This window comes from Procambarus clarkii, chromosome 22, assembly GCF_040958095.1.
Source record: "Procambarus clarkii isolate CNS0578487 chromosome 22, FALCON_Pclarkii_2.0, whole genome shotgun sequence".
NCBI lineage: Eukaryota > Metazoa > Arthropoda > Malacostraca > Decapoda > Cambaridae > Procambarus > Procambarus clarkii.
In genome coordinates, this window is record NC_091171.1 from 43926613 (window position 1) to 43940419 (window position 13807).

Below are 13807 nucleotides of genomic sequence, written 5' to 3' on the forward strand. Positions count from 1 at the left end.
TCCACTGACTCATCATCTGTAAAATTGTTTAACAAAACTGCCCATTTCCCACTTACATTGAGCTTCCCTACCCTCTGAACAGTGGAAGTGGTAATAGGTAAACCTGAAGCACTCGATACCCGCCAAACACACACCGAAACTACGACGTTGGTACAACGTTCGAACAAGTTTTAACACCTCCTAACCAGTTATAACAACCAATATAGCAAGTTGTAATAACATTGTAATTCGTCATAAACATGTTAAGCCAAAATGTAACAACTTTATTACAAGTTGTAACAAGCAGAAAATAGAGATAGTTACGGTTTGTGTTTCCAGGGTATTCCTCGTCATACATTAGTGACAGATTTAGCTATTTATGTAATTTTCTTAGCAAATTACAGTAATTTATTTACATGCTGTATCATAAATCTTTATAATTTTAAACCAACACTATGTATCTGTTACCTATTGTACTTTTTACAATTATTTAAATATTCTCAATTAAAAGTATTAATGAAATTTTTATTACCTGTTCTAATTATTGACAATTTGGTACCACGGCCCAGTCCTGCAACCCGTTCTCGCAAATTCGTAAAGTCAATATTGACTTATTAACTACGTGCATAGGTGATATACTAAACATAATAGATACCCTTAAAAAGTTTCATAGAAAACACCGATCTTACCTAACCTTGTTAGTATCTTAAGATAAGCATCTTATTGCTTTGTAATTACAATTATTACTTAACCTATACCTATTATAGGTTAGGTAATAATTGTAATTACGAAGCAATAAGATGCTTATCTTAACATACTAAGTAGGTTAGGTAAGGTCGGTGTTTTCTATGAAGCTTTTCAAGGGAAACTATTATGTTAAGTATGTCACCTATGCACATATTTAATAAGTCAATATTGACTTATTAAATTTGCGAGAACGGGTCGAGTCCTGAAATCTGAAGATTATTCAGCATGTCAATTAAATACTATCTGGTACAGAGTAAAAACTTTCTCCCTAAGTTTCCCCAACTTCCTGTAAAATATGAGGAATAATTTGTAATGAATAGTGCTGATATCGTCATTTAATTGCATCAAATATTTTTTTGGGTATAAAACTGCAGATTTCATGTTGCTTACCTAGTAATGAAAAATACCAAACCTTATTAATATTTAATGTGATATTCTGTACATTGACTGACATCTATGTACTGTATTGGTGAATATCAATACAATATTGTCTATAAAAAATAAAATATTCTGCATTAAATGTTCTCTAATGACTAACAATAACAATGCAGCATATGTCATTCTCAATATGGGGAAGGAATCTTTCATAAGATCTATCATAGTTTATTTTAATTTCAAGCTGGTAAAGAACATAATGCATGCACACTAATCCTCATCACTCTGTTGGTCCCATCCTTGTAAGGTTGGCTCCTTGTAGAAATTATCTGCCAGGACATTCCATCTTGGTTTCTTCTTAGCAGGTATATCCAGAGGTTCATCTTTAATTTCCTTAAAAAAATATATAAATATTAATTTTCATAATCCCATTTAATCACTTTCATGGTAAGGAAAGGTATTAACCTGGAGAGAGAAAAGGAAATACTATATCGTGCAAGAATGTTATGGATAATTACAAAAATTGCATTCATTATTTTCTTGACTATATAATGTCAGGAATAAATATGAACCACCACATTCTAGCAGCACCCCACCACTTCATAAGACTAACTGAACAGTGTTCCTTGTGAATTGTCATATACAGTACAAATACATTCACACCCTCTATACAAACAATTTTAACCAAATCTTCTCTTACTATTTCCTGTGCACTACCTTCACACTGTTCCTGCATCTTCATATAAACCATGTTCACTCGTTTCCTTGGCATGCCTCTCCTTAACACTTTCGTGCTTTATATTAGAGATAACTCGTCACTGGTTTTTCTTACGATTCCGCATAACTGCCTACTTTTCTCGTCAATCGAAAAAATATTTCTATAAATTCCATTTTTTAACCGAAATGGATGGGGATACTTTTGTTTTGTAGAGAATTTATTTGCGAAGTTTTTGGTACCAGAATGAATATTATATCACATAAACTTCTATGAGTAAAAAAAAAAAATACACAAAGTATGTTTGGGGGTGTGGCGAGCGTGTGGCAGTGGGTTCCCTTTAGCCGTTGATATATCCAACACGTGGGAAATATTTGTATGTGTTATGTATATGTCTGTGTAGGGAATTTTACTGCGATCACTGTCATACAAATTATAAAATGTTTCAACAAGTATAAACATGACAAACATCAAACGAACGAAAACAATGCGTTCGTTTCTGCCGCGAACGCATACTGAGCGACGTGGTTCTATATTTGGCGCTTCTCTTACACATGCTTTGTACCAATGTTATACAGTTCATCTTATAGAAAATTTTATTGTGAACGCATTGGTATAAAAAAGAAATACGTACATAGAAAAGTAGGGTCAGGAAACGTATAAACTTTCCAAGCATGATTTCCCCCGTGTTTTCGCCAGTGCGCTCGCGGCTAACTACTCTCCACTTCACACACTCTTGCGGGTGGGCAATTACCTATATTAAACATTCATATGCATATGTCCGTGTAGAGAATTTTATTGCGATTCCAATGATACCAAAATTAGCGATGTAGGACAACTGTAGGCTTCGCAAAAATTAAGAAAGTAGAAACATTTTGTTGCTGTTTGGCGCTCTCGGCGAGTGATCTGCATAGTTTTTTATTTGGTGTTGATACTCCTTATGCTTGGGCGGCATTTTATAGGTATGCTCTTATAGACAATTTCATTGTGAACACAATGATACCAAATTTAAATACGTACACCTTCAATTATTGTCAGGACAGTCAAAAGAGTGTACACTTTTTCGGTCTTACCGCGTAGGCACGCGAAGTGCCGAAAGCATCTGGGGTATTGTTTTTTTTTTGAGCGCCGAGAGCGCGAAAGTGTTAATAAACTCTTCACCAATCTACCCAACATCCATTGATTCAAAATGCATATACCATGTCAATATGCTCTATCTTGCAGATTACCAACATCTGCACTTGCACTCAAATTAATTACCCACTTCCAGCATTTCATCATTTTCATTTTCACACACAGTTCTCCACCAACGTAACTTTACTTTGTCTACATTCACTTTTTGTCTTTTCTCACAAAGATATACAATTTCCAACTAGACAACATAAATCTTTATCACTCACTTTCTGTGTTCTCTTCAGTAGTTTCTCTAGGATATTAGCCATTACTGATCTGACTTGACAATGCCTGGTACTTGTGAGACTCACCGCCTACCGAAGACAAGGGTCTTTGCTAACTTCCCTTGTCCTCTACGAGAAAGGGATCTCATGGGTATCAGTCCAATACTGAGCCCAAACCAATGAAAAAAGGCCACAAAACAAATTCCATCCTTGAAATGTCTTGGGAAAGTACAAAACAAAAAACTAAAAATTATTATTAAAGTGTACATGGTGAGTTCTCCCTCCCACCAACAAGTGAGACTGATCACTGCTGGCCCCCACCAAGTGCCCACCTCTTTTTTACTTTCAAGCACCAGTGTCACAACCAGCCCCAGAAAACACACAATCATTAAAAGAAGGCAAAAGGCAGAATAGAACTAACTCGATCAAAAGATACCCGGAGAGTAGGTCCCATGAGAAATTGGAAGGCATACTTCAGACACTACCTGCTGTCACAGTTCACTGACAGCAGGTAGTGAGCCACCAAAACCACTGGGCCCACATGTTAGCATACTGTAATAGAGAAGATTGCCATTAAAGCAGCACATTCCCCGATGATATGAGTGCATGTGTAGGCTGACTAAACTTAATGACCCAGTGAATCATTGGAAACAGCCATGCCATGGAGCAAGGCACACCAGAACGAATGTATAAAGAGAGCATTAAACGTGGAACTTTTCATAGACTGCAAAAAAAACAGTGTCGAATGTAATGAAATGCCATTTTTTGGGTGAGTCCCAGAGGCTCCCTGGTGCTATTGGACTGATATGCGATAGACCCTGAGAGACCCAAGCCCTGGGTCTCTCAGGTCATCTGGGTTGTGTGGGCAGACTCCCACACAACACCCTAGGAAAAAAGGCCCTTCACCCTTTTAACTTTTTTTACCCTACGAACTGAACTCCAGGATGGACTAAAAGGAAATCAAGATGCCTTTTCAGCCATTCCCAAATGCATGGAACAGCTAGGAAAAGAACATGTAGATAGGCCAGGCAAGACAGATCATCCTCAGGAGTCAAAGATTCAGTCTCCTCAGCAGGAATAATGGCAAGATAAAGGCAGAAGGAGCAGGCTCCCACAACCAATCACAACCAACATAGCCTCCACAACCCTTGCCTCTGACAACCTGTGGTGGTACCTGCCTTGTGGTGGGGGGCTGGATAGCCACTCAAGAAGTGGATGAACCCAGAAATATGTACTCTAGCAAACTTAGGACCCAAAATGAAAGGAAGCACACTGGTTTACTAGTTTTCAGTTTTGTTTTGGTAGTTCAATACTTCCCCAAAAATATTTCTCAGGGTAAACTTGGTTGTCTTGTTACCTCCCTTTTACTGATTTGGACAGTTCCTCATTAGTGAATTGACCTCTGATTCCCCATGAGCTCCCCAGCTTGTAAAGGAAACATGGGGAAATTGCAAAAGCCCTAATCGGTATGCAAGTAGTCTTAAGAATACGTGGTGTTGTGGAGCCAGTGGATAAACCAAGGAAGCTACTGGGGAAAATGCCCATAGTACTGTACTCACATCATAGTACTTACCTCTTTAAAAGACTCTTCTTCCTTAGGTGTCTTCACTTTTTTTCCTTGTTGTCTTAACACCTCTAAGAAGGCTTCCTTCCCCGTCGTCTCCAGCACTTTCTCACGTCCCATAATACTTCGCGTTTCTGACAGTTTCCGCTGAACCAGATTTTTGTGTTTCTCAATGGCACTGAACAACTGTACTACACCCCTGTTGTGGTGAAAGTATTTAATAAAATAATGTAATGTATTTGATTTGACATTAGTTTTCTTTCCCTTTCCTGAACTATTACTTTAACAATTTAAAATGCCTGCACTAACTGGAGACTGCACTACTACAGTCCTTAAAAATATTTTTCTAGAAGTTACCTTTTTTCTCATCCTAAGCTCTAGTTAATACAAAGATTTTTTACAGATTTTAATGTACAAATCTTGGTACATTAAAGGAAGTACAAGTGAATGTTTTGCATGCTAGAGTACAAGTAAATACACACAATCACATATTGTAATGTGAGTATTTGCACAAACTATACAAGCTTGTGCATTAGTTACAGGTTCATTAATATATACTCACTGTGTGGCTAGCACTCTTAATCGTCTCTCTTTCTCTCGATCATCTTTTATATTCGGCTTCACTCGAAACCTGTTTTCCCAGATTTTTTTCTGAAATTATATAAATTACTTCAGGCAATGGTTTTGACAAAATGAACACCGAATAATTTCCATATTTCTTCAACAAAACGTGTTTTATTATTTCCATTTCAGTGGAAATAATATCAGCAGTGAAAGTAATTAATTGTTTCTAACTGGTGTGTCCCTCGGTAGCTCTCCAAGATACACACTTGTATACCTGTCACACCTTCACTTCAGCCCTACATCAGGCTCTAACAATACACGAGTACCTACTGGACCAGAACCAAAATCTGGTTCACTTAATTAATAGAAGAAATGGGGAGTAAAGAGACCTAAGATTATCATAGCAACAAGGTTAAAAAAAAAAAAAAACTAGAAAGGTAGAGTGCACTGAAACTAACAACTTCATCACATTTGCAATACTGACCCTATGTAAATAATTTCTACTTGGGCCCAACTACTGGTTTGTATCATTCACTCACCAGATGACAGTTCTGGCCACTTCAGAATCCAGGATGACATCCACTTCATTCATTCAACACCCTCATGCATAATCCTCGGACTCTCAGGAAAAAAGAGTAGAGTGGGAGTGAAGAGCTACTGAGAGGCCTACACAAAAAGAGGCATTTCATTACATGCAAATACACCTCATCCAAATGTGGTGATTGTCCCTGTATATAAATCACTAGATGTAAATCCTCAGTAGTTTAAAGACCAATTTACAAACCTAGAATACTGCTTAGAAAACCTCACAAACCACAAATACAGAGTGACTAACCCCAAACATCACCTTGCTTGGCAACTTCAGTTTACGGTACCTAAAATGGAAAAAATGTGGCAAATACAGTTATACTGTACTAGAGAGAATCCCAGGAAGCAGTTTAAGTGAACAGTAACACACACACATCGCGGGACCAAAGAGCCAAAGCTCAACCCCCGCAAGCACAAATAGGTAGGTGAGCACACACACACACACACACACACACACACACACACACACACACACACACACATGACCTCTTGCAGATGTGTGTCAGATTTGCTTTAAACCAGCAAATAGTAGAACCAACTCGGAAAGAAAATGACTTAGATCTTATTTTTACAATAATGAACTGATTTAGACACACAATTATTACAAATGCATGTTACTCAAATCACAATCTAATATAAGTTCAGACATGCATTGGTAATAGACCTATGCAGTCAGTCTCAAATCCAAGAGAACTCGGCAAATTCAATTTCAGTAATAAACAGATTGACCAGGAACAAATAAACCAAGCACTCAAAGAAATATGCTGAGAAAGACAGCTAGGTAATGCAAATTTAAAGCATTGCTTTGAGAATATAGGCACAGTTGCACTAGAAATATGTGCAAGTCACATACCACTAACGAGAGAAAGAAAAAGATGGCAACTGGAATGAGAGTGGCATTTCCTCTATAGGCGACGAAAATAAATTGCAGAGCATCTCAAATCTTATCTTAAGGTTATCTTGAGATGATTTCAGGGCTTTTTAGTGTCCCCGCGGCCCGGTCCTAGTTTAGTGTCCTAGACCAGGCCTCCACCCCCAAGGAAGCAGCCCATGACAGCTGACTAACACCCAGGTACCTATTTACTGCTAGGTAACAGGGGCATTCAGGGTGAGAGAAACTTTGCCCATTTGTTTCTGCCTCGTGCGGGAATCGAACCCGCGCCACAGAATTACGAGTCCTGCGCGCTATCCACCAGGCTACGAGGCCCCCCAACTCTATCCAAATGCTCAACTCTATCCCAGGAATAACAAAGAGGGCTATGTGGAGAAGTACAAACGATTGAGTTAATTTCGTTCAACTGGACCCTTGGAGACCCGAACAACAGAGCCGAACAATCCAGGATGACCCGAACAATTAATCACTTAATTGTGAGGCCGAAGCTCTATCGACTGAGCTATTGAGGAGTCTTAAATGAAATATTTATTTCCACAGAAGTGTGGATGACAATTTATTTTGGCTGAGTTAAAGTTGCAAGAATCATATAAAATCCAGGAGAGCAAAAGTCCATAAGCAAAAATACGAGAAATTCAAAATAATTTTTCTCCAATGCAAATTCTAGAACAAAAACTACATTCTGCATAGGGCTCTTGTGCAAGGATGATGGAACCTTCACAGATGACAGGAAAGAAATGAGTGAAATACTGAGGTTAGTGTACAATTTCTGTTTTCAGTGAACCCATGAACACACTGCAGATCAATGAGCCAAACAAATTCTTTATGAATGTGAACCACAATCAAACCAAATATCAGACGTTACCCTAACCCCATTCAACTCTGAAGTAGCCATAGACAACATTATGTACCAGGCCCAGATTCCTGGAGTTCTATATTCATTACATAAAATCCTCGTCACGGTCCTTGTGGATTTGTTTATATTCATCAAGAATTTGCCAAAAAAAACTATCACAGGCCCTAAACATCTTTTGGAGACAGCCTAGATACTGGAGTTATCCTTGACATACTTAGAACGGCAAAGATCGCGCCACTTCACAAAGGAGGTAGTAAAGCCCATGCAAAAAAATTATAGACCAATAGCTATAACATCGCACATCATAAAAATCTTTGAAAGTGTGCTAAGATCACAAAACAGATGAGATCAGTGTCTATATAACCCTTGGCAACATGGATTCAGAACAGGGCTCTCTGGCCTCTCACAATTGCTAGACCACTATGACATGGTCTTAGATGTCAAACAAGCTATCAAAGCAGAAACCACCTATAAAACACACTGAAAGAAAAGGCAATGTGAAAAGAAAAGGCATTTAGGAGTAATCATGTCTGAAGATCTCACTTTTCTAGAACATGGGCCCCATGGCAAAGTGGCAACACATTCAGCCACCATTTTGCAAATGATTTGGCTTGGGTTTCTATCCTAGCAGGAGAGGAGTGACTAGGCGCCAACTCTACACCTCTGTTCACCCAGCAATGAATGGGTACCTGGTTGTTAAATGATTTAGCGAGTCATATTCCAGGGAAAATTAAAATCGAAAACCTGCCTAAAATGCTATGCATGCTTGTGGCTTTACAGGAATGTAAGAACTCGTATATATATATAAAAAAAAGTTATACAGTCACATCTCCAAGATAAATGACAGGTTGAATAACAAGAACCTTCCAAAACAGAGATGCCATGCCAATGATGAATTTTTTTTTTTTAAGACATTAGTGCTCTCTAGTGAAATATTGTTGCACACTAACAGCCCCCTTTCAAAGCTGGAGAAACTGCTGACCTGGAGAGCAAGCAAAGATCTTTTACCATTAGAATCTACTAAAAAAAAACAAGTAAATTATTGGGACCGTCTAAAAATTTTATAACTGTATTCCCAAGAGTGCGTGCTGGAGATACATAATAATTTACACTTAGAAACTATTATGACCAGTTCCAAATCTGCATACAAATATACCACCACACAAGACTAGAAGGCATGGAGCCGAGTCTGCCATCTGGTAGCGAGTGAGTGGTATAACCAGTAGCTCAGCATTTTTTCACATAATTAAGGTTAGCATTGCAAGTGATTCATGCAGTTGTGTATTTTAGTGCACTCTACCATTCTGGTCTTTTCTCTTGATTACTGTGGTGATCCTAAATCCCCCAACTTCACTTTCCCTTTATTGAGTGAACCAGATTCTGATGATTCCTGGTTTGACAAATATGCCAATGTGTAACTATGCGAGCTACCAAGGGGCCCCTCCCAGACACTATTCACAATGTCACCTGTCACTGATTCACTGATGGTAATAAAAGTATTTATTGAAGAGAAAGGAACAAACTAACTTCTACATAAAGTAATCACACTAACGTAACTGCATCAATGAGCAAATCCGTAGGACCCGTGATGAGGATTCGAACTCATTGTTCGAATCCTCATCGTGGCCCCTAGGGATTTTCTCCTTGATGCAGTCATATTAGTGTGAATACTCTGTGTATTGAAAGAGGAGCATTAGAGATAGAACATTCCTAGATGACAGAGCCAGAGTGCATGTGGGAGACTGTGTGAAACCCTGGTTTGACTTCAGTGGAAGCTTCAAGGAATCCTCATAGGTACAGTAGTACCCCAGATTGCAATCCTTTTACCATGTCTAGAGTGTGTGCCCGAGAACATCCAGCGCATAGGTTCAAATCCTCATCATGGCTTCTACTGATTTTCTCAAGGGCATCTTATGTTACCTAGTATTAACCACCCTTTTACTATATCAGTACTATGCAAAAAAGTTTATTTTTCACATTCACTGTACACAGCCTTTTTCAGAATACATCACCAGAGGCAGGAAAAGGTATAATTTACTATTAAACCATACAGCTAACACTTACCTGCAGTTCTCGCTTATGTTGTGATTCTGGAACCGCTTGTTCCTCTTTCTCTTCCTTGATGTCTGGTTCTTTCTTTATTTTTCCACTGTCATCTACAATCTCAAAATTGTCATCGCTTGAATCTTCAGCCTTCTCTTGCACTTTATTTGTTTTCTTTGCCTTTGATAATATCACATTGTTAGATTTCTTCGTTGCTAGAATCTTTGCCATTACATTTGCCAGGCCTTTACCACTACTTTCTTTGTTATTCTCCTCATCACTTTCAATTTCTTTTTCACTTTCATCAGTGCCATAATCATCAATATCATCAACAGAATCCATCTCAGATTCATCACTGTGGTCCTGCACAAATCTGACACTTTTCATGGCACTCTTTACTGGACCAGTCTCAGCAGATTGGTCAGCTTCTGGCGTGCCCTTAAGGTCATCATCAATTTCCTCAGAGTCTATATCACTCTCATCCTCTTCTTTAATCTCAATTGAGCTACTATCATCTGTTTCACAATTATCCTCCATATCATTCTCATCAGGTATCTCTCTTTTTATTTCTTTAGCAGTTTCATTGTTGTCGTCACTGTCGTCGTCCTCCACCTCTTGCTTGATGTTCTTCACATCATCGTTCACTTCCATCTCATCATCTTCTGGCTCCATTTCACTATTTTCATCAAGCTCTGAGTCTGACTCCTCTTCCACAACTTGTGGTTTTTTCAGATTTCGACGTGAAATAGCCATGGTGGCAAAACCTAAAAAAAAAAAAAAAAATAATTTTTTAAATGACTAATGTAAACAAATAAATAATCAATAGATAGTGGGTCTGCTACGTGATGTATAAAAAATGTAATTATGGCAAACATTGTACACTAATGCCTGTATACAGTAATTCTTACACTTGGTAAAGTAAATGTAATAAATGAAGGCCTATGGCAAAATTGTGAAAGAAAGGTTACACAAAATAACAAATTGGTTAGTTATGAGCAGGATGGGTTTCTATGGATGCAGACAATGAGTGGATCAGATATTTACACTATAAATCTAATGCATGGTGTACAATTCATGGCCTTTATAACAATCACTCAAACATGCCCCGTACTGTAATTAACATTGTGTAGCATTCCAATTGTAACCAAATGAGGGAGGTATCCCAGTCCATAACAGACATTCTCAAAACAAAAACTGCACACATTTAGTCCCTTAATTCATTGTGTCAGGGGGATAGATAGCCAGTGTATATATGTTAGGCTATCAGGGTTCCCTCCTCCCCAAAGGTCAAATTACTTATTCATGAGGCCCCCTGCTGTCAGTCGTCAGGCCCCCAAACATGCCAAAACTAGAAGATAAAAGAAAAAGAAGTGATATGTGGTAAGTGATACTACTTACAAAATAATAACAGGAATTGACCAAATTGACAAAGAGGAATTCCTGAAACCAACAAATTCACAAACAAGGACAAAGATTCAAGCTAGCGAAACACAGGTGCCAGAAAAATATTAATAAGTTTTCTTTTGCAAACACAATGGTAGGCGGTTGGAAAACGTTGAGGTGGTGGTGGAGACCAAAACTACCAATACAGTACTTTCAAAGTGTTGTATAACAAAAAGTACTGGGAAGATGGGACACCATGAGCATAGCTCTTATCCTGTAACTACACTCGAGTAATTACACTTAGGTAATTACGCACAGGGGCCTTCCGGCTGAGTAGACAGCGCTCAGGGGTCACAGTCCTAAGGGCCCGAGTTCGATTCCTGGCCGAAGTGGAAAGAAATGGAAAGTTTCTTTTACCTCGAAGCACCTGTTCACCTAGCAGTAAATAGGCACCTGGGAGTTAGAAGCTGCTACAGGCTGCTTCCTGTGGATGTGTATGCATGTGTGAGAGACAAATATATGTAGCAGATATAAAAGAGGAAAAATTAATTGGTTAGAAAGGCAGGGTCCATGAGCTAATAGCTCGATTCTGAAGACACAAATAATAAATAGTAAATACACACACACACAAAATGTACATTACAGTCATATCAAGGTCCCCCGAAGTTGAACTACTGACCCTCCCCAGGATGCAGCCCCACAACAAGCCAACTCTCACGGGTAGCTATTTACGGCTAGGTAATCAAAGGCATTAGAGGATAGGAAATATGCCCAACCATTTCTGCCCTGCCCAGGATTCAAACACAGGATTCCCAGGATAGTGTATGTTACGTTTTCTACATTTATAGACGTACAAATATTTTTATTTTTTCCCTACCTCAATTCTTGGTACTACAATGTCTTGCTAGTCACTTGCTAGAACTGCACTTGTTCGTGTCTGGAGATTGCTTGAACACCAGTCGTGGTACAGGCTCTAGGATACACCAGCAGTGTGTGTATTTACTGTACAGGTTCTATGGTACACCAGCCATGGTACAAGTTTCTAGGTACACCAGCCCGTGGTACAGGCTCTAGGGTACACCAGCCCGTGGTACAGGCTCTAGGGTACAACAACCGTGATGCAGGCTCTAGGGTACACCAGCCGTGATACAGGCTCTAGGGTACACCAGCCGTGATACAGGCTCTAAGGTACACCAGCCGTGATACAGGCTCTAGGGTACACCTGCCGTGATACAGGCTCTAGGGTACACTAACCGTGATACAGGCTCTAGGGTACACGAGCCGTGATACAGGCTCTAGGGTACACCAGCCGTGATACAGGCTCTAGGGTACACCACCGTGGTACAGATTCTAGGGTACAAAAGTCATGATATAGGCTCTAGAGTACACCAGCCGTGGTACAGACTTTGAGCACCGTGGTACAGGAGCAGCACATGGCTCCCACAATAACAAACTAACACAGTGGACGCATCTTGGCCACTTGGCCGCGGTTAGTAACGATATGTTGTATTAACACGCTCATGCATCATTTATACTTAAATCAAATTATATAAATTTACTAAGCATAATAATTTAGCTTTACGTGCATTTTTGTTTTTTAATACTGCCAGACGGGGACTGGTCAAGTCGTATACTGCAATTTCGGATACCGGGCTAGAAACAACTTCGTTCACTGAGAAGTTTGTACATACAAACCATTCCGTTCGTATATGCGCTGGTTTGTGTTCGCTGTTGTTCTCGTCTGAATAAATACATGGCACTTGTTCATATAATTAGCGCTTCCATTATTAGAATTATTTATCCATTATTAGAATAACAAGGTGCAAACCATACCCCCTTACAGTTGAAATCTATTTATTTATATACAAGAAGGTACATTGGGTTGCGAGAGTACATAACATTTATTAAGCGGAACATTGTAGCAAGATATGAGATTATGGTCAGATTATTATAATTAGTGATTATAATTAGTGAGATTATTATAATTAGTGAGATTATTATTATATATATATATATATATATATATATATATATATATATATATATATATATATATATATATATATATATATATATATATATATATATATATATATATATATATATATATATATATATATATATATATATATACAGGCTTCCTGTCCCCGAAAAAAGTAATTATATTATTATTCAATTAAATGCTCAAAATTGCGTGTATTCGTATCCCCTCACATGTGTACAATGAATAAGGTAATACAGTTTATGGTAACGAACGCTCCTGGAGTACACGGCTCATAGAGAACATGAGACAAACAGTATGAATGTCCTAATGTAAAATTGTGTTATACATTAATACGTGTCTGTAATAAACATGTCAATTATGACACTAGCTCTCCACATGTCAGTTGATTAATTTATAAACTATACTTGTGGTCGGTCTCGAGCCCATTGTTGATGTGACATTGTGCAATGACAATGTGCATTGTGCAATGACAATATGCATTGTGCAATGACAATGTGCATTGTGCAATGACAATGTGCATTGTGCAATGACAATATGCATTGTGCAATGCCAATGTGCACTGTGCAATGTGCATTATACTAGCTCATCAAAACAAACTTGCTTACCTAAATGAATTGTGGGGTTCAGTCCCTGAGCCCATTATGTGCCTCTGTAACCCTTTCCACTACCGCCCACAGTATGGGTATGGGGTGCATAATA

At 38.5% G+C, this 13807-nt stretch overlaps 1 protein-coding gene across 2 annotated transcripts; it reads right to left on the reverse strand.

The window, feature by feature from the left end:
* Window positions 1-1315: 1315 nt before the first annotated feature.
* On the reverse strand, window positions 1316-12571 carry LOC123759645 (RRP15-like protein). Of its 2 annotated transcripts, XM_045744849.2 has the most exons (6): window positions 11981-12571; window positions 11557-11587; window positions 9742-10484; window positions 5340-5428; window positions 4787-4976; window positions 1316-1494 (listed from the first exon to the last, which is right to left on the reverse strand). In XM_045744849.2, the coding sequence occupies exons 3-6, from the start codon at window positions 10471-10473 to the stop codon at window positions 1372-1374; spliced, it is 1134 nt and encodes a 377-aa protein (XP_045600805.2). In that variant the 5' UTR covers window positions 10474-10484; window positions 11557-11587; window positions 11981-12571; the 3' UTR covers window positions 1316-1371. The 2 variants fall into 2 exon arrangements, with proteins under 2 accessions (XP_045600805.2, XP_045600795.2); XM_045744839.2 differs by lacking the exon at window positions 11557-11587 and having other exon boundaries at window positions 11981-12569.
* Window positions 12572-13807: the final 1236 nt, after the last annotated feature.